Consider the following 25,529-nt stretch of genomic DNA (forward strand, 5'->3'; position numbering starts at 1 on the left):
CTGGCCCAAGGCTATCACTAATTAAGCAGCACGTAGTGAAGAGACAGCTCAACAAGTGCTGCCATCTCATGGTCCCTAACCCTAACACAAAATATTTTTAATAGTGCAATAGTGTGGGTTCTACAGTCGATTTTCTTGAATTTATGGGACAGAAAACCCAGTTTACAAGAGAAAAAAACTCGCTTGCCCGTGCCAGAGATCGACTAACTCAGGAACCAATTGAAAAAAGGCATAGAAAATTTCCTCTAGTCACCAACTAGATTTGAAACCAAGTTTTCCTTTGTGCGGTCAAGCACCATGGCTTGCAAACGCTATATCCACTGAGCTACACAGGCTATAAATTATTATTATTATTATTATTATTATGTGACACCTCCAAAGTGCCCAAAGACTCATTGTGAGAGGACACTCTACTCCACTCTGCTGCGCACATCTTACCGTCTCCCTTACTGCTTAATTCTCCCACTGCATACAACTACCACTAACAGCATCTGTCACCCATCACCACCGACAACAGTATTTTTTGTGTAAATTGCATGTGTTCTGATGGCCACTTTGCTACATGTGATGAGAAACCCGAGTTTCCAAGAGAAAAAACCTTGCTACTTCTGTATGAGATCAGCTAACTCACCTTCAATTGAAAAAGTTCATATAAAGATTCCTCTCATCCCAACAAGAATCAAACTCAGGCCTTTTCCAATCAAAGGGCACGATGTGCCATTGTTCTTCTAGTTGCGCTATGGAGGCAGTATGGGAGATGTGTGTATTTCTGGATTGAATGAAAGAAAAGTTGTTAGTATTTTGCAGTTTGGTTGCGAGTGAAGATGTAAATGGAATATCAATGGAGACTTCAGTAGCTTAACTTTGGGTGAAAATGCAGTGGCAAATAAGGATTTGCTAAATATGGGAAGAATGAGAATTCTGCAAAGTGATCAGTGATGATTTGTGCAAATGGGTGCAAGATGAGATCAGGAGCCCTTGGGGAGTGAGAGAGATGGAAAAGAAGAAAAAAAAAAGATGACTGAGTCAGTGAGGGTGAAAAGATTGTTAGCTGATATAACTGAAAATGCAGAGGATGTGCAATGAAAAAGATGAGAGAATGGAAGAGAATGAAAAAGACCGAGTAACAGTGTAATGAACAGAAGTATAAGGAAGATAAGTGATTGGAAGAGCAAAAGAATGAGTAAAAGTATGAGGCAAAAGAGAATGAAAGTGCAAGGTAATGAAAGGAACATGAGGAAGATGGGAGAATTTGGAAGGAAAAAAAAAGAATAAGGAGTGTGATATGGAGATTTTGATTTGATGCATACACAATAGAGTGTTAGAAGCCTGTTTCCTGGGAGAATGATAAAAGAGCAGATATGGTGATAATGATAGTAAGTAAAAATGTGAATGAGATGATAGTGTATATATACGAGGTGTGACTATTAAATAATGAGACTGGTTGCAAAAATGTGCTTTATTATTACAATTGTACAACTTAATTGTTATCCCATCAACATACTCCCCTCCTCTATCTATACACCGTTGCATACGAATTTTCCATTGTTGGAAGCAGTGCTGCAAGTAATCAGGTGTTATCTACTTCAGTAGCGTTGCTGTTTTCTCCTTTACCTCATCCACTGAATAAAATTGGGTGCCCTTCAATGCGAATTTCAACTTTGGAAAAAGGTAAGCGTTGCATGGAGCTAAGTCAGGCAGGTAAGGTGGATGGTCCAACACTGGGATCTTCATATCAGCCAGATACTGCTTTACAGACAGTGCACTGTGGGCTGGAGCATTGTCCTGATCCAAGCGTTGTTCTTCCACACATCATGTCTCTTCTTCCTCAATCATTCTCTCAGCTTGGCCAGAACCTCAAGGTAATAATGTTGGTTAACTCTCTAACCCTCCGGTTTGAGATTAATGTGCTGCTCGAGTGTAACGTTAGACATTATTCTGGAAAAGTGACTTCACACGTGTTTCTTTTATTACTACCTACAGACTAACTACGAGAGACATCGAACAATGCTTATCTCAACTGCTTCTAGAACCTTCAAGGTCATTCACGGCGCAAGCTCATTCCCTCTGCTATGAGTACACGATTCATAGCGCTTGAATTGTCTTGTTATTGTTATTTATTCTTGTCTTCTTATTTAATAGTCACACCTCGTATATCATCAACCATTCTCAGTCCACTGCTGGATGAAGCTCTTTCCAAGATTTCTCCACTTGGTCTTGTTTTGGGCTGCTTATTGCAGTGCCACTCCAACATGTTTCCTGATTTCATCCTTCCATCTGCTAACTGGTTGTCTTTTAGGTCTTTTACAGTCTGTGGGCATAGAGTTTATTACTTCTGTAGTGTCCATTGTTGGTCAGATATTCTAGCAATATGATGGCCTGCCCATTTCTGTTTTAGAGTTTTCACATGGATAATGACGTCTTCCACTCTTGTCTTTCCTCTTATTCGTGCATTACATTCTTATTCCTTCTTGTAATTCTCATCATGTATCTCTCCATGCTTTTCTGAGTGGTCTCCAGCTTTTGGATTTATTTGTGTAAGGGTCCAAGTATCCGATCCATATACGAATTGGTAGGATGCACTGGTTAAACACTTTTCTTTTTAGACATAAGGGTATGTTGCTCCTAAAGATATGGTTTTTACCAAATGCACTTCATGCCAGTTAACTTCACGTTTGTCTATTTCTTCCTGGATTCTATCATCATTTGTAATCTTTTGACCTAGGTAGATGTAGTTATTCACATTTTCCAGCATTACATCCTCATATATTATTATTATTATTATTATTATTATTATTATTATTATTATTATAAGCAACTCCAAGGAGTCCTTAGACTCATCGCGGGAGGCCCTAACATCATGTCAAGAACAACTATTCAACATTCACACAGTATCTATCATACTTTGCCTTGAATTCATTTACAGTCATGGCATCCACAACAGACTCTAGCAGCTTATTCCACTCATTTACCACTCTCCAAGTAAAAAAAAAACCTAGCTCTAACACCCTTGCTAACCACACTCTTGCCCAGTTTCCATGAATGGCCCTAGTCCTCCCACCACCAGTCCTGTTCTGAAAAATATCCTCTGAATTACTCTTATAGAAACCCTTCAGTAATTTGAATGTCTCAATCATATCACCCCTTTTTGCCTATCAACCAATTTCTGCAACCCACAAATTTTCAACCTGTTCTCATAAGGTTCATTCCATAGACCTGATATCATCTTGGTCACTCGTCTCTGGATCCTCTGCACTTTCTCTCCATCAAGAAGAAACTCTGCTGCCCAAATCTGGGTACAGTAGTCAAGAGGGTCAAGGCTCGATACAGAGGAACAATAACTTGCTTGTCTCTGCTCGTCAAAGTATTTTTCAACAACCAAGTGAGTTGATGAGCTGATTTAGCCACTTTTGCTATGCGCCCCCTAAACTTCAACTCCCAATCCACCAACACTCCCAAATCCCTGGCCTCATCAATCTCCTGGAGTACAGTTTCATCAATGTGATATACTGCTGCTAATCTTTTCATCCCAAAATGCATAACCTTACATTTTGCCACATTAAATTGACATCCATTCTCCTTAGCCCGGTCATCCAAACTATCCAAATCATCCTGCAAAATTTTGACATGATGTGCATTCACTATTGCTCTACCCAACTTTGCATCATCAGCAAACAAATGAACAGTTCATCTCAGATCCTTTCCTATATCGTTAATGAACAAATTAAATAGTATTGGTCCAAGAACAGAACCCTGCAGCACACCATTAGTCATTCACCAACTCTGTATCCATCCCCATAGCTGCAGTTTACTGATTAGAATTCCATGTGGTATCCTGTCAAAGGATATAGCAAGGTCCAGTAGAATCACTGTAAACCCATTACCCTTATCCAGTTCAGCCGTCACTGTGCTATAAAACGTGAGCAAGTTACTGAGGCATGATCTACCCTTCACAAATCCATGCTGTCCCCCATACAGTATCCTGTTTTCATCTATCCATTCCTGTATTTTTCTCTTGACTACTTTCTCCAAGACCTTGACAATGACTCTTGATATGCTGATCTGTCGGTAATTTGCAACAGCAGTCTTGGAACCTCCTTTATGCAGTAGAACTATTTTCCCCCTCTTTCCACCCCCTCGGGACTAACCCAGACCCGAGACTCAAATTAAACAAAATGGTCAAGAGCACTGAATTCTTTAGCCGCTTCACGTTGTTGGATTCTAAATATATAGAGATTTGAGTAATTAATATTTGCTTCAGAATCCAACATGATCTTCCATCACATAAGCTAAACTTGTAATTATTATTTAATGTAAATCACTTGTTTATAAATTAATATTCATGTAACTACCTTTAAGTTTTATTAATATTTAATTATATAATCAAGGATATTAATAGTGAAAAGACTCTGTATTAAAATATTATTAAGTTTATTTTATTTATTGCTATGTTAATATTATAAGAATTTGTATTCAACATTTTACCTGTGTATTAATTGAAGTGTAAATATTCCTTATTTGTTCCTGTATGTAGAGGTATAACGTTATGCAATGCCTCAGTTTTATTATATTTTGTTTTGGTTGTCATGGAGACGTATGTAAAATAACTAGCACAAGTTAAGAACAGTGCGTGACAGAATAGTATTGAAGAGCTGGAAAGGATTTTAGTTGAAGAGAGCACGAGAACAATTTCGGCGGGAAGATGGGGATATATAAGCAAAGAACGGAGAAAACGATTCATTCGGATGGAATCGGAGGAGATTGATTCGGGGAATCAGAGTGCGATAACAGCGAGTCGGCAAGTCACTCAAGTAGCTAATTAAAGTTTACTAGGCGAGGAGCAAGTTAGCTAGTAAGTTGTAGAACAACAAATAAAGCAATGGAAGATAGCAAGGTGACAGCTGGATGACTAGCTATACTTTAGTTGGCATTTAAATTCAGGACCGCCTTTTCAGGGACACACAGAAACTTGAAGCTTAGCACAGAGTAATTAAGAGAATAAGTAGAGGCAGCAAGGTTGAATTTAAACGATAGCTGTGTTAAGAGATGTAGTGCCTAAAAGATTAATTAAATGCCGGGAGTATAGGCAATTGTGCATAAAAACTTCGAGTTAAAGAATTACTGTGTGTTATCTTAGTTCAAGAGTTATTAGTAGAATACTAAATTGGTCAAGTGATGTCAAAGATAGTACAAGCCTTTTGATCTGAGCAAGAACGTTTAACTATGTGAATTGCAACCGCTAATTTATTCAGTTATTACTAAGAAGATTTGTTTTAATGAGTGTTGTTAATTGTTTTAAGTGTATACAGTTATAAGAAATGTTTGTATATTAGTAGATGAACAAGGAAGATTACCGGTAAGAATCATCCAACTATTGATATTCCTATGCGGAGATATGTGTGTGTGTTTCTTCCTAGAATATCCCTATATTAACAGTAACTATTGCGGAGGTTAGCTGGAGTATGGATTTAAGAGTGTATACTTGTGAAGAAGTGTTACTGCCCTTTTATTGTATTTGGAACTTAAGTAATTATGAGATATTAATGTAATTGATCACTAAGGAACTTTATGACATTGAACTTTATTAAATAATTAAATGAACTTTGTGAAGGCTGTATTTCAGACAACAGATTAACCATTGCCTGAGATAGTATGACTGTATTACCAGATTAGCTAAAATGTTTATAATACCTTATTCAGTGATTTAAACTAAAGCGTATAAATTGTAAGCCTAAATTAAATGTTTGTTTTGTTGATCTAAAGTTGTATTTTGCCTGAGTCTCTTTTACTGCACTGTTCATAAAATATTCGAACCAAAGCGGGTGAATTAAATAAGATAAATAAACTCGGCCTGTATACATAATAATAACATATTAAGTGGAAATAGTTGAGAGCTGGTTTTACTTCAATTCTTGGACTAATTTAGATATAGAGTGGCGCAGTCAATAAATACAAATTTTCTCTATATTTGGATTAGAAATCAACTAGCAACCTATTATTTGTTTAAGAACATCGTAGTAACAAAATGACGGATCCAAGGTATAGGTTAAGACGAAATAGGATCCAACAACGTATGACCCGAGCTGGTATACCATCCAATCCCACAGATGTTATTCACATTAAGGTTTTGTAATAGACTATTCACCTCCACTTCATTCACCACAATTCCAGTATAAGCTGTTGGTTCCTTCATTCCTGCAATATCACCACCTGGATGATATACTCTCGCAAAGTACTTGCTCAGTAATTCCACTATATCAACTGATTTGGTCACCTCCCTACCATCGCCAGTCTTTAAAATCATTCTGCCATGAACATTTTTCCTTTTACTTGCAACATATTGAAAAAACTGTTTGGGATTCTTTTTAGCCTGCATGGCCAATTTTCTTTCATAATCTGCTTTTGCTTTTCTTATCACACTTGTTACCCTTCTGGCCTGCGCTTTATACCGTTCGTGTGCCTGCAGGTCACCTTTCTCCTTATTTTATCCCTCCACAGTTATTATTATTTTTTTTTTGCAGCTCAAGCTTAATGGTGTTATTCATCCATTTAACCCCTATTTGATTTACTATTCAGACTCTAGGTATACAGTCAGCCATTACCTCCTACAAACACTCCTTAACCATCTCCCATGCACTATCAACATCCATCCCTTGCAGTTTTACATGCCATGGCACTGAACCAAGCAATCTCCTAAGCTTGTCATACTTACCAGCCCGGTAATGCCACATGTACCCTGTCTTAATTGAAAATTCCACACATTTAGCCACCTGCCAGGTCTTTAGGATCGCTCTCACCAATTGGTGGCAACGTGGTCATATTCATTACAGTCAAATTCTCAGATGCAATTACTAGGTCAAGCACTCTCGAACCCCTAGTGTTTTCCATTACATGCTGTCTCAGATAGTTATCCGTTAATAACTGCATAAAATCCAATTCCTTTCTCCCATGTGTCCTCTCCTCCTTTCAGTCAATGTTACTATAGTTGAAATCCCCCATAATAATTACCTCCTTCCTCTCATTGCATCTATTTGCTTATGCATACTATCTCCACCATTTATTCCATCACCTGGTCTATAGCAGCACTCAACTGTATATTTTGTTCTACTAGTCTCAATCTCACACCAAATTGCCTCAAATCTCTATCCTGCAGTTCAATTTCTATTCTCCTTGGCTGCAGTTCATCAGCTATCATCAATAACACTCCTCCTCCCTTTTTATTCTCTCTGTCCCTCTTGAACACACTATACCCTTCACATTCTATCCCCTAGCCATATCATCTTCTGTCAGCCATGTTTCACTAATGCCAATAACCTGTGGCCAGGAAGAGCCAACCAAGGCCAAAAATTCCTCCTTCTTGTTCCTAATAAAAGTATAATATAATCATATATATATATATATATATATATATATATATATATATATATATATATATATATATATATATATATATATATATAGATAAATCATATATATATATATATTCACAGATAAATCATATATATATATATATATATATGATTTATCTGTGAAGTTCATCTTCAGTCCCACCTCTTCACTTTTGTGTGCTGGTTCCCAAATCATGTTTTATAATTCAGGTGGACTATTGGAAAAAAAGTAACAAGGTCATCAGCAAAATGTAGATGGATAAATATCAGTCTCCATTAATTTTGATTCCTTATCCTTCCAGATTCATTGCTAAAAAAACGCTGTAGTGCTGTATTAAAAAGGTCTTTGGTGATTTTATGTCACCTTGGCATACTCCTTACTGAATTTTGACAGAATTTTGAATTTTAACCTTTGTCTTCAAAAAGCCTTAATATTGTTGCTGCATTCTCATAGATGTTGGTGATAATTCTAATGTAGTTATCATGTATGGAGCAAGACTTCAGAGAGTTAATGACTACTGATGTTCTTATGGAATCAAATGCTTTCTCATTTCATAGTCAATGAATGCCAAGCAGAGTGGAATCTGTATTTTTTACACCTCTCTATTAGTTCTTGTAGTACTTGTCTGATGTATGGTGCTGAAACCCACTTCTGAAACTTGCTTTCTCAGTCATGTAACTGAGCAAAGATAGCACTTTCTCAAGTGGTACAACATTACTTCTATGAAGGTAAAAGGCTAATAGGTTTATTGTTTGTCATATCATCTCTGTCTTCTTTATTTATGTAAAATAATCATTGTAACATTGCTCCACTCCGTGGAAATTTGGTCTTCATCAAGACATTTAGTAAATAGTGGGGCTAGTACTGTCTTTACCTTCAGACTAACAACTTTTAAGATGCTTGCAGTAATTCCATCTTCTCCAAGAGCTTTTCTTGACAGCATGAATAACTTTCTCTTGCAGGACTGTTTATGTGAAAGTTTATTTTTCACTTGGTTAGAGTATAATAAATTTAGTTTAATCCTTTATCCAAGTGTGAGCAAACAAAGTTTGCACCTGAAAGTATCTTCAGGACTGGGGTAAGGTGGTACAACACCAGGGCACTCCTTGCGAAGGTGGAGCAAGCTACCAACACTCCTATCTCAGTATCTCCCATAATGCAAAACACATCTCCTTGCGATATGGCTAATGTTATGCATTAAGGGAAGAGCCACAACCCAGACTAGTTTCGACCTTTCGACTCTTCAGTGGGATCCAGGCCCAAGTGGAGATACCAGCCTTACCCCAGTCCTGAAGATACTTTCAGGTGCAAACTTTGTTTGCTCACACTTGGATAAAGGATTAAACTAAATTTATTATACTCTAACCAAGTGAAAAATAAACTTTCACATCTTTCTCTAAATCCAGTAATTTATTAAAAAAGGGTGGCACACCATTTGGCAACTCCTATAGGTAGAGATGACCTGCTAATGCTTCTGCCTGGTATCTCCACTTGGGCCTGGCTCCCACTGAAGAGACCTCAATAAAGGTCGAAACTAGTCTGGGTTGTGGCCCTTTCCTTAATACATAACATTAGACATATCTGCAAGGAGATGTGTTTTGCATTATGGGAGATACTGAGATAGGAGTGTTGGTAGCTTGCTCCACCTTTGCAATGAGTTGCCCTGGTGTTGTACCACCTTACCCCAGTCCTGAAGATACTTTCAGGTGCAAACTTTGTTTGCTCACACTTGGATAAAGGATTAAACTAAATTTATTATAAAAAGTAGTTTTTTTAGAGAACAGTTATATTTATTTAGTTATTTATTCAGTATATTATGGAATTATTTTTATTTAGTATATTTTGGAATTCTTGTTTATTTACAGACTCACCATAATCTGCGAAGTCTTTTACAAGAAAAGTTGAACAAAGCTACCTATGGGCTTTTAGTGGTTAGTTTATTCATCATAATATATACTTGCTTTTACAGTGGAATAATTTTGAAACATTGTTCATCTGTATTAAATTTTATCTATTTTTTTCCCCCTAGCGAGCCAATGAGTTTATCAATGCAGATACATTTAATATGGAGTACTATATTTCAGATCTTGATAAAATTAAAACAGAAACTACAAATCACTTGACTGTAAACAATGACCCATGTGTTACATTGTGTCTATGGGCAAATTTGGCTAAAAATCCTCGCTATAAAGGAATGGAGCTTAAAGATAAGGGTTACAGTTTTGAATTGCCTCGTTCCCTCTTGGTAAAAGAATGTGCTGTACGCATGATGCATACTCTCTTTGATCACATTACTCCACTATTTTCAACTGCTTCTCCAGCTCCATCACCCTTACAGCCATCAACCACTCAGCAATTATCAGGTACTTTTATATCATGAATTTTACTTATTTTGTGTTCTTTTAATGTTGTTGTTATTATTATTATTATTATTATTATTATTATTATTATTATTATTACTATTATGGCACCTCCATGGAGTCTGAGGACTCATCCTCAGCAGGTTGTCTTTAACTGACATAAAATCTATAATATGAGTATCTTCTCAGAAAAAAAAAAAAAAAAAGCAGCTAACGCCTTTTTATTCCCCTATAGGGAGTAGGCAGGGCCATTTCGCCCTTTCTAACTCTTGGAGACTGAGTGGGCAGTTCAATCTCCACTGGTACCCAATCAGAGATAGATGGCCCAAGGCTATCACTAATTAAGTGGCACACAGTGAAGAGAGACGGCTCAACATGTGCTGCCATCTCATGGTCCCTAACCCTAACACAATATATTTAATGTCTGAAATAATGTGGGTTCTGCAGTCAATTTTCTTGAGTTTACAGGATGAAAAACCCCAGTTTCTGGAAGAAAAAACCCGCTAGCCCATGCCAGAGATCGACTAACTCGGCAACCAGTCGAAAAAAGGCTTAGAAAATTTTCCTGTGGTCGCCGACTAGATTCGAAAGCAAGTCTTCCTTCGTGCGATCAAGCGCTGTGGTGTGCAAATGCCACATCCACTGAGCTAAACAGGAGCATCTTCTCTTAAATTTATAAACTTAAGCAGTACTCATCACTTCCAGTAGAACTCCATTTCACTTTCTTACCACAACCTAAATCGCACACTCTTTCTAACAACACTTGTACTCATCTTTTAAAGATGACTCTTTGTTCTTTCTACCAACCATAAATTGAAAACTGTTCCCTGTGCCTACAACTATAACATCTTTAATATATAATTTAATACATATTTAATAATTAATTCATTTAATTAGTTATTGTGTGAAGAGTTTGAAAATAAACTGTAATCAGAAATATGTATAGTTGGAATTGTTGGCTAAATACATGGAATAATTGCTGGTTGGCAAATGGTTGACATGCCTGCTCTGCAACCACATAGTTAATTAATTCTCACAAGAGAATTAATTAACTGTGTATTTCACTTGGGAAGTATTTAAATTTTTTTCAGTCAAGAAAATAATTTTATTAAATATTATTTTAACATTTCTTCATTTCACAAAACACTAGTACTGGGAAATAAGGTGAAGATTAATGTTTCTGTCACAGATGGGAATTTTGCCATATTCTGATTTGCACCATGAAAGGATTCATATACTCATTTTACTAATTTTACATAATTACTCAGAGGTGCACACTATCCCTGTAAAACAATAATTGCCATCAAAATCTCTTTTCTACTATGCAAGAAAAGCTGAGTCATTTCCAAATAAAAATACACAGGTATCCATAAGTGAAAGGACCTCATCTTCTGAATTAGTTCCGCTAAAAAAAAAAAAAAAATCACATCTCAATGAGTGTCTTAAGTACATAGAAAAATAGTCAAAGGTTACAAAAATAAATAAGTATTCTTAAATTTGGTGCTCTTACTTCCTAACCACTATCATACTTTTCTAAAATATTAATATCTCATCTACAATGTCTATAGTATCTGTAGGGTAAAAATATTACATTTTAAGAAATACACAGAAATTAGGGAACTTGCCAATCAGCAAAATACAACATATTAATTTTGCTTTATACAGAATACAAAGATTATAAAAAAAGTTAAATGAAATTGATTAAATAAATAATACAGAGACTTTTAGAAAGAAAGTATATTTTTAAAATATTTCTTGTTTTGCATTCTTCTTTCATATATGTGTATCACTGCAATATTATTTCAGTTTTTTCACAATGAATTTTTCCTGTGAAGAATATTCTCTGTGATGAATTGTCCACGAAGAATTATGTCGACATATTAGGCCCAATCAGTACTCTGGATAATTGCATCTTTTTTGTTGAAGGCATGCCGTTTGGAGTTTGTCTCTAAAACATAACTTATTGTTATTCAATCCATCCACTTGAACTTATTGTTGTTCAGTTCATCCACTTTCTTAGCATTGGGAATTAATATGTTTTATGAATCACTTCAGTGTGGTGATATGGTATGTGGCAGCACCTTGTGCATAACCTTAACTTTTTAGGCTAGCATATGTACCTTTATACTGAGCATATTATGGACTGAACTGCCAGATACCCCACACTGCACTGAAAGCTTTATTGATTTTCATTGGATTGCATAACATCAGAGATATCTTTGAGCAATTTTTCTTTATGCACTTTTGGATATTTGCTCATTTGCAAACTCATTCTGATTAAGATCTTCCAAACTTGATTCTGTTTTTGGACCTTGGCTACAATTCCATGTATCATACATTCTGATTACTTCCATGGATTCTTTACTTTCACTTGTAATAAAATATGCACACTGGGATGAGGAAGGTGAAAAGATTAGCAGCAGTATACCACATGGGTGGAACTGTACTCCAAGAGATTGATGAGGGCCAGGGACTTGGGTGTTGGTGGATAGGGAGATGAAGTTTAGGGGGAACATTGCGAAAGTAGCTAAATCAGCTCATCAACTCACTTGGTTGTTGAAAAATATCTTAACGAGCAGAGACAAGCAAGTTATTGTACCTCTGTACCGAGCCTTGATAAGACCTCATCTTGACTACTGTGCCCAGATTTGGTCACCTCGGTTCCTTCTTGATGGGGAGGAGGTGGAGAGGATCCAGAGGCGAGTGACTAAGATGATAGCAGGTCTATGGAATGAACCATATGAGAACAGGTTGAAGATTTGTGGGTTGCAGAAACTGGTTGATAGGCGGAAAAGGGGAGATATGATTGAGACATTCAAATTGCTAAAAGGATTCTATAAGATTAATTCAGAGGATATTTTTGAGATCAGGACTGGTGGTGGGAGAACTAGGGGACACCTATGGAAGTTGGGCAAGAGTGTGGTTAGCAGTGGTGTTAGAGCTGGGTTCTTTACTTTTAGAGTGGTAAATGAGTGGAATAAGCTGCCAGAGTCTGTTGTGGGTGCTATGACAGCGAGCGAGCTCAAGGCAAGGTATGATAGATACTGTGAGAATGTCATATAGTTGTGTGGACATGATGTTTAGGGCCTCCCTCAATGAGTCTAAGGACTCCCTGGAGTAGCTCGAAAATAATAATAATAATAATAATAATAATAATAATAATAATAATAATATTTCCAGGCCTGCATTGTGTTGAAAGACTCATCACAGCAGACCAAACTGTCTACAGACCACAATACAAATCATACCTTGCCCCTTGAAAACATTCAGTGTTAGGCATTCACTGCCCAACACAGCAACACATTCCACTTGATCACCACCCAACATGCAAAAATTAACATTTCACCTCCCAAACATGCATGATTATAGAACCTCAGTATTGTGTATGGACAATTGCTCAAGAGCAAAGAAGGAAACTGTTGATATATTTTTTAAGCAATGGGGGTTGCATTCTTTAGGATAAACATTGTTAGGAAGACTGTTCTAAAGTGCAGAGGTAACTGCATAAATTTCATTCCCTTGTGTCCTCTCCTCCTCCTTCCAATCTATGTTTCCATAATTGAAATCACCTATAATAATTACCTGTCCTCCACTCATTGAGTCTGTTTGCCGATGCATACTATCTCCATCATCTTTTTCATCTCCTGGTCTGTAGCAGCATTCAACTGTATATTTTGTTCTACTTGCCTCAATCTCACACTAGATAGCCTCAAATGTGTTATTTTCACTGGCCTGCAGTTGAACTTCTACTCTCTTTGATTGCAGTTCATCACTTATCATCCATAACACCCCTTCCCCCATTTTTTCACTCTATCCTCTCTGAACACACTATATCCTTCACATTCTGTCCCACTAATTATATCATCTTCTGTTAGCCATATCTCACTAATGCCAATATATTTTGGCCAGGATGTGCCAACCAATGCCAAAAATTCCTCCTGCTTGTTCCAAATGCTCCTGGCATTAGTGTATATAAAGTATAAAGTGCAAAAGCCCCTTGGGCCCAATGCTATCCTGATGTTTTATGCTAACTATCCCATACTGGTTTGTTTCCAGTGGCGCTAACTTAGGCATATTATACATATTCTTACACTCAACTGCCTCACTGATGTCTGCATATCCACTCAACAGCTTCCCCCAAGCTCCAATTTCCCTAATTCTGCACATTCATTTTCACTTCATTCAATGACACTTTTTCCAGTCTCTGTACTCCATATCCATTCATATGCAAACCGTCCTTCTTGTATAAGTTCTTCTGCTCGTCAAACTCACTTGGCAACATTGTAATGACATTTTTTGGTCAAAAGCACCAGCTTATTCAAATCCTCTTGTAACAACAACAACACATCAGAATTTCTTGACATTACTCTTCCCAATTTAGCATCATTAACAAACAATTGAATGTATCCTTTCACAGTGTGAAAGGAGACATTTCAAACATATCAGTGATATTCAAAATTAAGTGGATATTGAATTCCACATTATTTCTTAGCCGAATAAGAAACTCAAAGATAGGAAATCTAATCTAAGAGTTTCATGCCGAATAGAGAAAACTATATAAAGTTCAGCGAGTCCAAGCGTAAGCCAGCACCTGGTAGTGCAATGCTAGCGGCGATTCATAATAAAGGTGGAGCAAGCCCCGATCACTGTTCATAGTATTTTCCCATAATGTAAAACACAGCTCCTGGGAGATGTATTACTGTTCTACATTATGAGAGAAGGTCACTACCCAGACCGGTTTCAACCTTTTTTGAGGTCTCATCAGTGAGTAAGTAGAACTAGATGTAATACTAAGGTTTCAATAGTCAGAGCTTATTTCTTTGCTGTACGAGTTGCCAAAAGGTGCACAAATACAATTACTGAAAATAAGAGCCAACATGTGAAGTAAAAATATTCAAATTAAGTATAATTTTACTTTGCTGAAGTGAAGCCTGTTGGCTCTTATTTTTAGTAAATATCAATGATATATCATTGATATACAAGTCAAACAGCAGCTCTCCCAGAACATAACCCTGTGGCACTCCCATTCATTACATTCCTTTTCTTGGACACTGCACCTCCATACACAACTCGCTGGCTCCTATTAGTCCACCAGCATTGTAACAAAGCTGTCAAATGACTATTCAACCCCATCCTACCCAATTTCAACAATAATTTATCATGTGGTACTCGATCAAATGCTTCAAAAAAATACAAATAAATCACTATGAGGGGAAGCTGAAAGGTTCTGATAAACACCTAGAACAAAACTGATATTAAAGCAACTGACATAACCACAAGAAAGAACATATCTTAACCACGTCGCCGTCAATGTGGATAAAATACATCACTCCTCTACACTTCGTATCCATCATATATTGCAATGTAATATCAATGGTATTACAATTTCAATATGCACTTCGCATCCATAGTAACCTGGACGTATAGATACGTCTTAGCTGGTTGGGTGGTTAAAACCTTTAACCTCCATGTTTCATCAAATTGTAATAATTAGATGTCAGAGGTTTTGAAGAAATTTTAAGACACTGATGTATGGACCATCATCAAGTTTTTAATGCTGCAAGAAAAGTCCATAACTGAGATTCACTAAACTTTGTGTGAGACTTTAGGGGACTGTGCCCTAGCATATCCAACAGTTGCCAGATGGATGGCCAAGTTTAAAACTAGGCATCCTAAGACAACAGATGTCCCCAAGTCAGGAAGACCTTCCGCAACAGTCACACCTGAAGACATCGATACTGTGCATGCCATGATCCTTGATGATAGATGAATACCAGCCAAAAATATTGCAAAAACTTAGGGGAGGGGAGATATCCAGGGAATGAATTGGGGTCATTATTCACCAACATCTGGACATGCAGAAGCCCTCAGCAAAGTGAATCCCCAAATGCTTGAATGCTGACCAAAAGAGAGAACATGTGCTGCCATCTCAAGGGATTTCAGGTCATTTTTAGAAATCAGGTGCAATTTTTTTGGCTACATTGTGACTGTTGATGAAACATGGCTTCATCACTATAACCCAGAGAACTGACAACAGTCAATGGAGTGGAAACACAAAGGCTCTCCATGGGCAAAGAAGTTCCGAACCCAAAAGTTAGCAGGGAAGGTTCTTGCCATTGTCTTTTGGGATATGGATGGTGTAATCCTTACCAAGTACTTAAAACAAAAAATTAAAAAAAAAGATGAAATTGTTACAGCAGCAGTTTATTCAACAGCTCTAAAGGAATTGAAGGAGTACTGAATGAAAAATGCCACTGGAAACTGAACAGAGGCATATTGCTTTTGTAGGACAATGCACCTGCTCACACTGCTCATGAAACAAAACACACAATACATGACTTGGGCTTTCAATGTCTGCCTCACCCATCCTGTTCGCTAGATCTGGCCCTATCTTTTATTTCCTCTTCCCAAATTTAAAGAAACACTTGAAAGAAACAAAATTTACCACAGATGATGAAGTCATACCTGCAGCTGAGGACTGGTTTGTGCAACAGGGAAAAGACTTTTTTCTCAGAGGATTGCAAATAGTACAGCAGCATTGTAACAAGTGTATAACACTTCATGGGGAATATTGTGAAAGTTACATGGGCCTATATCAATTCCTTCATGGTGATTATCACAACTTTTCTGCACACCCTTGTAAGCATCTTCCCCATCTAACATGCTAGTTTTTCTATTATAAAATGTAACCAAGTTACTAAAGCTTGACTAACTCTCCTAACAAATCCATGCTTCTTTCTTGAAAGCCATCCATTCTCATCACTCCACATTTGTAATCTTTTGTAATCTGTCTCTAACCAGCCTCTCTAACACCTTCATCACTACACTTGATATTCACACTGGCCTGTAGTTTGACATTACTGACTTGGATTCTCCCTTATGCAGTTGCACTGTGTCTACTTTTCCCTTTTTTTTTCACTCTTCTGGGACTGTGCCTGTTGCTAGACTTCTGTTCAACAATTGCGCCAAGGTACAGCCAGCTCTTTTGCACATTCTTTTAATTATGCGATGATAATGCTGTGATAATGATAAGTACAATAATGCTGTGAGACGGGATGGAATCCAGTCTCATTGCATTATTGTATTCCCACACTTCATAGAGCCGACCTTGGCTTTGTGCCAAGAATAGTCAATTCATTCTGAAGGGGAGAAAGAAATAAAGGATGTACGAATTGGTCACCAACAATCAAAATCACGTGTTTTATACATACATTTTCCGACTGTTGTACAAGCAAAATAGTTACCACTTTAAGAAATAGATTCATAAAAGAAAAGCTAATTTTCTGACTTATAACAATAAACAATCATTCCACGAAATGCATTGATTACCCTAATATCGGAATGGATTCTCCTTCTTTTGACATATGCAGAAGTGTCAAAGGGTCTCTCATCTGTGGGTGTACAGTATTAACATGAAGGTTACTTAAAATTCTAAACACTTGCCATTTTTGTATTCCTGAATAGCAACAGAAAGGAGGATAGACAAATGACAGTAGTCTATCCTCCTTCCTGTTGCTATTCAACACTACTCTGAGAATCCTCATCCCCTGCATAAAATTCACTGACAGAATTCTCATTAAATATTTCCACTATATCTTCAGCATATGTGACTCTTCTTTCATCTGCAGTAACTAAGTCATCCTTACATATTTGCCCTCTCTTCTACTAGCAACATAACTATACTGCTCACAAGGGCTTTGCTGCTTCAGTTGAGCTCTTTTCATATACCAATTTCTCTTTCCTTTCTACATTTGTCACCTTCCTAGTTTGCACCTTATACCTTCATGTAACTGATGGGTACTCTGTTCCTTACACCTCCTCCATAACATGCTCTTTCTGGGAAGTTCTTGCATAATTTCATTATTCATCCATTTCACTCTTACTTTATTTAACCTCTGAATCTTAGTAATACAATCTAACATTGCCATGAGTAATTTATTCCAGACCAAATCCCAGGCACTACTGATTTCTCACCCTTTCAATTGATTGAGCCATTGCACATTACCAATCGGTATTCTTAATTTATCATAGACCCCCTTCTTTGTAATTTTACACATATTTTTTGTACCACAAAGCTCATATCTGGCTAGCCACTCACCATGTCAATGCCATGTGATCACTCTCCCCAACTGGTGGCATTGTGGCGACATCTTCTATCATCACTGTATGAATATTAAATCTGACACTCGAATTCCATATGTTGCCTCAGCTACATGCTGTATAAGATAATTGTACCTGAGGAGCGCAAGAAACTTGATCTCCTTACTCACACCTGATATTTCCTGCTTCCAGTCAATACATCCATAATTAAAGTCTCCCATTATTATAACCCTCCTGTCACTCACCAGTCTCATCTGTCTGAACAATTCATAATCTTCTCCCTCTGCATTCCCAGGCCTAGAGTAATGTCCCACTAAATATGTAAAATTTGTGCTAACTTCACTTCACACTAAATGGCCTCAAAGCCATTATCATATTGGTTTCTTCAAGTTCTGCCTTGAGAGGATATAACTGTTCTGAAACAATCAGTAATACCCACCTCCTAAACAAACTCAAATAAACAAGACCCCACGCACACTATAAACACTGCAAGTGCACAACTTCTACCACAACTCTTACATAAACACACAATTATCCACAATTAATTAGTCAATAAACTTATCTGAACCAGGAATCTTCTTTTCACAAACCTGCCAGCAAAACATAACTTTTTGACAAGCAATATACTTTGTAACTAAGAAGTAAAAGTTTCTGATACAGAGTATTTTACTGATATGCTGATACACCATTTTACTGCTTGTATATGGAAAAAATATTATTATTATTATTATTACATAACACCTCCAGGGAGTCCAAAAACTCATCAAGGGAGGGCACCTACTCTACAACTCTCCATCTCCACCAACTGCAACTACCTTCATCATTTACACCAACGCCATCTACCACCGACCCCCACCACTAGTATTTTCACAGACAATCACAAACATCCATGCCCATGGCGGAATTTGAACCCACAGCCTTTTGGCTGGAGAGTGGATATGCTAACCAAGCTGGCATATGACTGCAACATTTATTTAACATTAATATCTTCATGTGTCTTGCTTCACTGATAGGGCCTCATTAAAGATTGACACTGATCCGAGTAGTGACCCTTCCCATAATCTTTTTTTGCATTATGGGATAAAGAGGCAGCTGATGTGTGAATTCATCAGCTTCTGTATACAGATAGGCTAGTTAAAAATAATATAATTTCTTGTCAAATACAGTAATCGAAAGAAAACTAAAAGACATGGTAGTGTTCATAGGAACTGTACTGAGCTGAGAAATAGCTAAGTATATGGATATTCTGATTAGGACAGATTACATGTGATATACAAATCTGGATATTCATGAGAATACCGTGTCCATCCCGATAGTATAATAATATCAGTTGCAAAATAATAAACTTTCTTTTAGCATAATATCAGTAGAGTATGAGATATGCAGGTTGTGAACCAGTTACTGAATGGGAAGTATATCATCAATGTATGGGAAGCTTTGAAAAGATGATTAAATGATACAACATCTGAATGTGTTCCTAGAGGTTGAAGAACAAATAGTACAGGAGTCAAATCTATGTGCAACATTATTAAGCAAGAGCTCCATAAGAATAAGAGGATGTGGAAAGAATATCATGACAATAAAGATGAGAGGAGATGCGAAGTGCAGGCCAGAACAGTGATGTATTGTTCAGAAATCTAAATCTGAGTATGAAAAGAAATTGGTTGTGTAAGCTAAAGGCAATCCCAAAGAATTTTTTCATTATGGTGCAAGCAAGAATAACTTTACTGATTGCAAACAGAAGCAAATGCACTTGTTCAAATAATGAGTACTCCCTTCACTAAGATCTGTCAACCTAGTGTATGTGATATGGCACACACACACACACACACACACACACACACACACACACACACACACACACACACACACACACACACACACACACACACACACACACACACACACACAGTGCTGCACTACATTGGATGAAGAGACAGAAGGGCATGAGAAGTCTGTTCTATAGATGTTGATTAATTTTTATTAATCAACAGCAATTAATTATTAGCAGAAAGCTATAACTTTCAAGGAACAACATAAATTTACTAAAATGATTTAAACCAGTTATAAATGCTCATATTTTATAATAATCTTGTTGCTGAGTTGGATATGCTATGATATTGTTAGACTTTGCTAAGGTATTTGATAGCATACCACATGAAAAGCTATTGCATGGACTGGAGGGAATGGGATTGGAATATCAACTTCACTTGGATAAGCAGATAGCTGATGGATGGTATCAGAAAGTGGTATATAAGGATTATGAAGCTGCCAGATTTAAGGTGACCAGTAGCATACTCCAGGAATCTGCATATACAGCACTTACAGAATGATTTGAATTGACTGGAACTGTGGGTAAATGATAATGGCTGTTGAATGTTAGTAAGTGTAAAGTAAATGCACTTCAGCATGATGAGATTGTCAGTAGCATGTTATAATCATGGAATTATTCTAGTTGAAAAGCTTATATGTTGGTTATTCATAACCATTTCTTTCAGGAAATTACAATGTACGGCTACAACCCACACAAAGTCCACAAAATATTAAACCCAAAACACAACCCTTCTTCCCCCCCCCCCCCAAAAAAGGCAGAGGTTACACAAAATCTATCACCATTCCATATATCCAGGGCACATCTGAAAAATTAACAAAAATCCTAAAGAAATATGACCTTACAACCACTTACAGATCACATAAAAATTAGCATCCCTTATCTACTCTTACCCAAGTTCAGCCATATTCCAATTTGACCATCCCTTGCACTTGCAAACTGTCTTACTATGACCAGACAGGCAGGACAGCTGCATCAGAATTTCAGAACACATGGACTATATCTTTTTCCATCAACACAACTGCTCTGTACTTGCTAACCATGTTTTGTAATTCTAGTGGAAAGGCTTAGACGTTGGTTATGCATTATTACTAAATATTTTAGGGAAATAACAACGTAGACTAGGATATACATTAAAATAACTATGTAATACAAATCCAATATTTCATCAACGTCACGTTGCCATTTTCAACAGGAACTTGTGAGCAAGACAAGTGCACACAGGCACAGCAAACAGTAAATGAGGATGAAGCAGGAAGCTATTCTTTCTCCTAAAGTCCTACCGGTACCCCCTAGCGGGCAATGTTGGTATTCTTGGACGATTGGGCTGAGGTCTTCTGATGTAGGTTTCCCAAATTTGAGGCAGTCTCATGCAGCCAAATTTGTTGAGGTTAGGATTGTTTCTTAGGGCTGAGGCTGATTCCATGAAAAGCCTTTCGTACTTGTATTTACTACAGTGAATGATCGTGGCTTTCTTCCACCGTATTATATGGCGGGTATCCAGAGCATGGTCTGCAAGACCAGAGTGGCTGTATTGGTGGAACCGGATGTAGTCCTTGTGTTCTGTAATTCTGATACCCACCCATACAGGTAGATACTTTCACCAACAATCCCACCACCCTTCCTCACAACAATATGGTGTCATTAAGACACTACACAACAGGGCTAAACTTATATGTTCAAATGACAATGCCCTAACCACAGAACTAAACCACATTCTCAACACTTTCTCAGCCAATGGCTACCCTCCCAAGACAATCCAAAAAATATTGAAACCAATAAACCACAACCCCCCCTCCCCCCTCAGAACAAGGATTATTCAAAATCCATCATAATACCCTATATCAGAGGCACCTTGGAAAAAATTTAAAAAAATCTTAAAAAAACACGGCTTAACTTCTTGTTACAGACCATATAAGAAATTGGCATCCCTTATCTGCTCCACAAAAGACCAACCTCCCCCCCCCCTAGACCTACCTGGTGTATACCAGGTCCCTTGCAGCTGTAAGCTGTCCTACTTTGGCCAAACAGGCAGGACAGCCAATATCAGAATTACAGAACACAAGGACTACATCCGGTTCCACCAATACAGCCACTCTGGTCTTGCAGACCATGCTCTGGATACTCGTCATAGAATACGGTGGAAGAAAGCCACGATCATTCACCGTAGTAAATACAAGTACGAAAGGCTTTTCATGGAATCAGCCTCAGCCCTAAGAAACAATCCTGACCTCAACAAATTTGGCTGCATGAGACTGCCTCAAATTTGGGAAACCTACATCAGAAGACCTCAGCCCAATCACCCAAGAATACCAACATTGCCCGCTAGGGGGTACCAGTAGGACTTTAGGAGAAAGAATAGCTTCCTGCTTCGTCCTCATTTACTGTTTGCTGTGCCTGCGTGCACGTGTCTTGCTCACAAGTTCCTGTTGAAAATGGCAACGTGACGTTGATGAAATATTGGATTTGTGTTAAAAAGTTATTTTAATGTATATCCTAGTCTACATTGTTATTTCCCTAAACTATTTATTCCTGGAATCTGCCTCAGCCATGAGAAACCTTCCAAACCTCAACAATTGTGGGTGCATGAAACTGCCCGTATTGACTGTATGCCCAATTTTGGTTGCCTTTCTTTAGAGTCATTTACCCAAAGTTGGTACCTACGTCCACATATCATTGCTTATCCCTGATGATGGCCAAAATATAGGAAGTATTAATTAAAGTTATTATAATCAAGATTTAATATACATTGTAATTTCCTGAAATAGAATAATTATTCATGGAATTATGTTTTGGGAAACCAATGAAGAACTTGGAGTTATAGTGTGTAGATAGTTGAAGTTGAAGGGTCACAGCAAAATTGCACTTACACCTCAGAGGATAATTGCAATGTTGGTAATGAACACTAACATGTAAGAGTAAGGAAGCCATTTTGCATGCTTACAAGGAATTGATACAACAGCACCTGGACTACTGTGTATAGTTTTGGTCTCCTGGGTTTGGAGGAAATAAAGAAGTTGTGGAAAGGATGCAAAGAAGCATTACAGAGATAAATGGAATGTAGATTATGAGGACAAACTGAGAGTATTTATTATTATTATTATTATTATTATTATTCAGGCCTCCAAGGAGTCAAAAGACTCATCGAGGGAGGTCCTTCCTAAGACATAAAGTCTGTCAAGACTCACTGAGGGGAGGTCCCCCCCTGAGAAACACAAAGTCTATCATACCACTCTTTAAACTCACTGACCGTTCTCGCTCCCACCACTCCATCAGGCAATGCATTCCACGGCTCAACCACCCTCCACACAAAGAAACCACTCCTTACCCTCTTGCTCGCAGTTTCCTTTCGTAACTTCCAGGGATGGCCTCTTGTCATCACTCCTTCCCGCTGATCAACCAAGTGAAAGAACTCCCCAGTGTCAACCCTGTAACCACCTCTCAACAGTTTAAAAGTCTCAATCATATCACCTCTCCTTCTTTTATCCACCAAACTCTGCAGTCCACATTCTCTCAGCCGATCCTCATAACTATCCTTGTACAGTCCTGAAACCATCTTTGTCATCCGTCTTTGTATCCTTTCCACAGTTAATTTATCCCCTTCAAATTCTGGGGACCAAATCTGAGAACAATAGTCCAAGTGTGGTCTGATCAGAGACTTATACAATGGAATGATAACCCTCTTATCTCTGCAGGTCAGTGTCCTTCTCATAATAGCAGCAATCTTCTGTGTTACCTTCACCACCTTTGCAATATGTCCCCTAAACTTCAGGTTTCTATCAATCATCAACCCCAGATCTCTTGTCTCCCCTACTTCCTCCAGTATAACTCCTCCCATAGAGTATGCAGCATCCCATCGATTTGGACTGCAGACACTGATAAACAGGAGAAAGTGGAGATGATATGATAGTGGTGTATTATAAATATCTGAGAGAATGTTATAGGATATCGGTTGAGGAGTTTTTTTGTTTTTTTTTATCGAAGGTACAGAGGAGACAAGGAGCATTTGATGGATTTAAGTTAGTGTGTTTGATTAAGAAAGGAGTGAAAACTGGAGTTTTTCTTTTGCATAGCAGTAAGTGGAATGGTTTACCTGTTTAAGTGGAGATTGCATCTAGTGTGAATAAGTTAAAATAAAAACATGACAGCTGGTGTGGGTGATGTATAGTCTTCCTTTGACTGTTTGGCTTCCTGGAGGTCTGTGATGATGATGATGATATTATAGCAAAGCAGGTGTTTAATGCTTGGTTAATAGAGAAAACCATGATATCGTGGATTGATGTTGGAAGTGCTTTAGTTGACTGAGTGTTTTAAATCTTTTTACAACAGATATAGAATCTTAATACTTTGGACAAGAAAAGGAAATTCTGATAATCTCAAAACCATGCCCTATAGACCAAACAACTTTAGGCCTCCAATTTTTTTGGTCCAGTTGAGTGCTTAGTGTTTCTGCTCTTCAGTGAAACCACTGTCTGGTCTGCTTGTTGGAAGCCTGAAGTGGTTTAAAAAGTTCCATGTTTGGTCTCTATCTAGAGTATTGTTTTTTGTATTATATAATGAAATAAATAAAAATGTTAAACAAATATGTAAATTCATAATAAAAGTTTGAGCTGTCCACTCAGTGTCCAAAAATTAGATAGTGCTAAAATGGCCAAACAGATTTTATAAAAATAGAAAAAAATATCCTTAGCTCATTCATAGTATTAAGGTACAGTTAGTTTACAACCTTTTGTGTGTATGAGTCAGATAAAAAAAAAAATTCATAGGAATAGTGCTCTAACACTGGGTGATGAACTGCTTTCACAAACATTATGCTTACAGTGGGATTTGAATGCGCAGTCTGTTGGATGGAGAGTGGAAATGCTATCCATTTGGCTAACCAGGCTAGCAAATGTAAAAGAAGTAAACATTCAAAAACAAGTGTGTGTGCACGTGTGTGTGTGTGTCGGGGGGGGGGGTGCCTGAGGTCCCCCCCCGGAATGCTTGATCAAATCAAACATTCCAGGGAAAAAAAAACACATAAAAGTAGCAATAATGGCCATAAATTAATGATACCAAGAAATTATATTCTTGGTTTCGTCCTTTATCCAAGTGTAAGCAAACAAAAGTTTGCATGTGGAGTCACTTCACAACTGGGATAAAGGATGAAACCAAGAATATAATTTCTTGGCATTACAAGTGAAAAAACTTTCACCATCTTTCTGTAATTCAGAGTATTTTAGTAATATGGTGTGACACCTTTTGACTACTTATTATATACTAATACTTATATATGGAAATATGACTTCTGCATTACTTGAACCTTGGTATCACTTCTGGGCCTTCCTCCCACTGATGTGGTTCTCTGTTGAAGTGGTCTTGTGGCTGCTTTGGTGGATGCTTTCCCTGGGATCATGAGCGGCTCTGCTTGCTGGTGGGATAGGCCTGCCATTGGGCAGGCCACTGCTGAGGGCTCAGTGACAGGCTGGGCCTGTCACTCTGTGGAACAACCGTTGAGTTAAATGATCCTCTGGGTCACTCATTGTTGGGTGATCTGGGGGATTGCCTGAGTTTTTGGAGATCCCCCCCTCCTTCACCTTTACAAAAGGTCAAAACGGGTCTGGGTAGTAGCCTTCCCATAATGCATAGCATTATACATGTCCATAATGATATGTGTGCATTGCATTATGGAACACTAAGGAAATTGATGTGAAGTCATTAGCCTCTGTATACAACTAGCCCAGTTATGAAACGGCTTCATGTGCAAACTTTGTTTGCTTCCACTTGGATAAAGGATTAAACTAAAGAAGATAATTTCTTGGCATCTTTAATTTATTATTATTATTATTATTATTATTATTATTATTATT

At 37.6% G+C, this 25,529-nt stretch overlaps 1 protein-coding gene across 5 annotated transcripts in view; it reads left to right on the plus strand.

The window, feature by feature from the left end:
- LOC150092840 (dynein axonemal intermediate chain 7-like) overlaps nucleotides 1-25,529 on the plus strand; it is a 497,248-nt gene that overhangs the window by 193,441 nt on the left and 278,278 nt on the right. For all 5 annotated transcript variants that reach the window (XM_090414468.1, XM_090414470.1, XM_090414471.1 and 2 more), the window contains 2 exons: nucleotides 9,255-9,320; nucleotides 9,419-9,752. In XM_090414468.1, coding sequence (XP_090270594.1) covers nucleotides 9,255-9,320; nucleotides 9,419-9,752 — 400 coding nt within the window. The remainder of the gene's footprint in view (nucleotides 1-9,254; nucleotides 9,321-9,418; nucleotides 9,753-25,529) is intronic.

Source organism: Typopeltis vanoorti, chromosome 25 (assembly GCF_054136105.1).
Source record: "Typopeltis vanoorti isolate ZY-2024b chromosome 25, IOZ_Tvanoo_1.0, whole genome shotgun sequence".
Classification (NCBI taxonomy): Eukaryota; Metazoa; Arthropoda; class Arachnida; order Uropygi; family Thelyphonidae; genus Typopeltis; species Typopeltis vanoorti.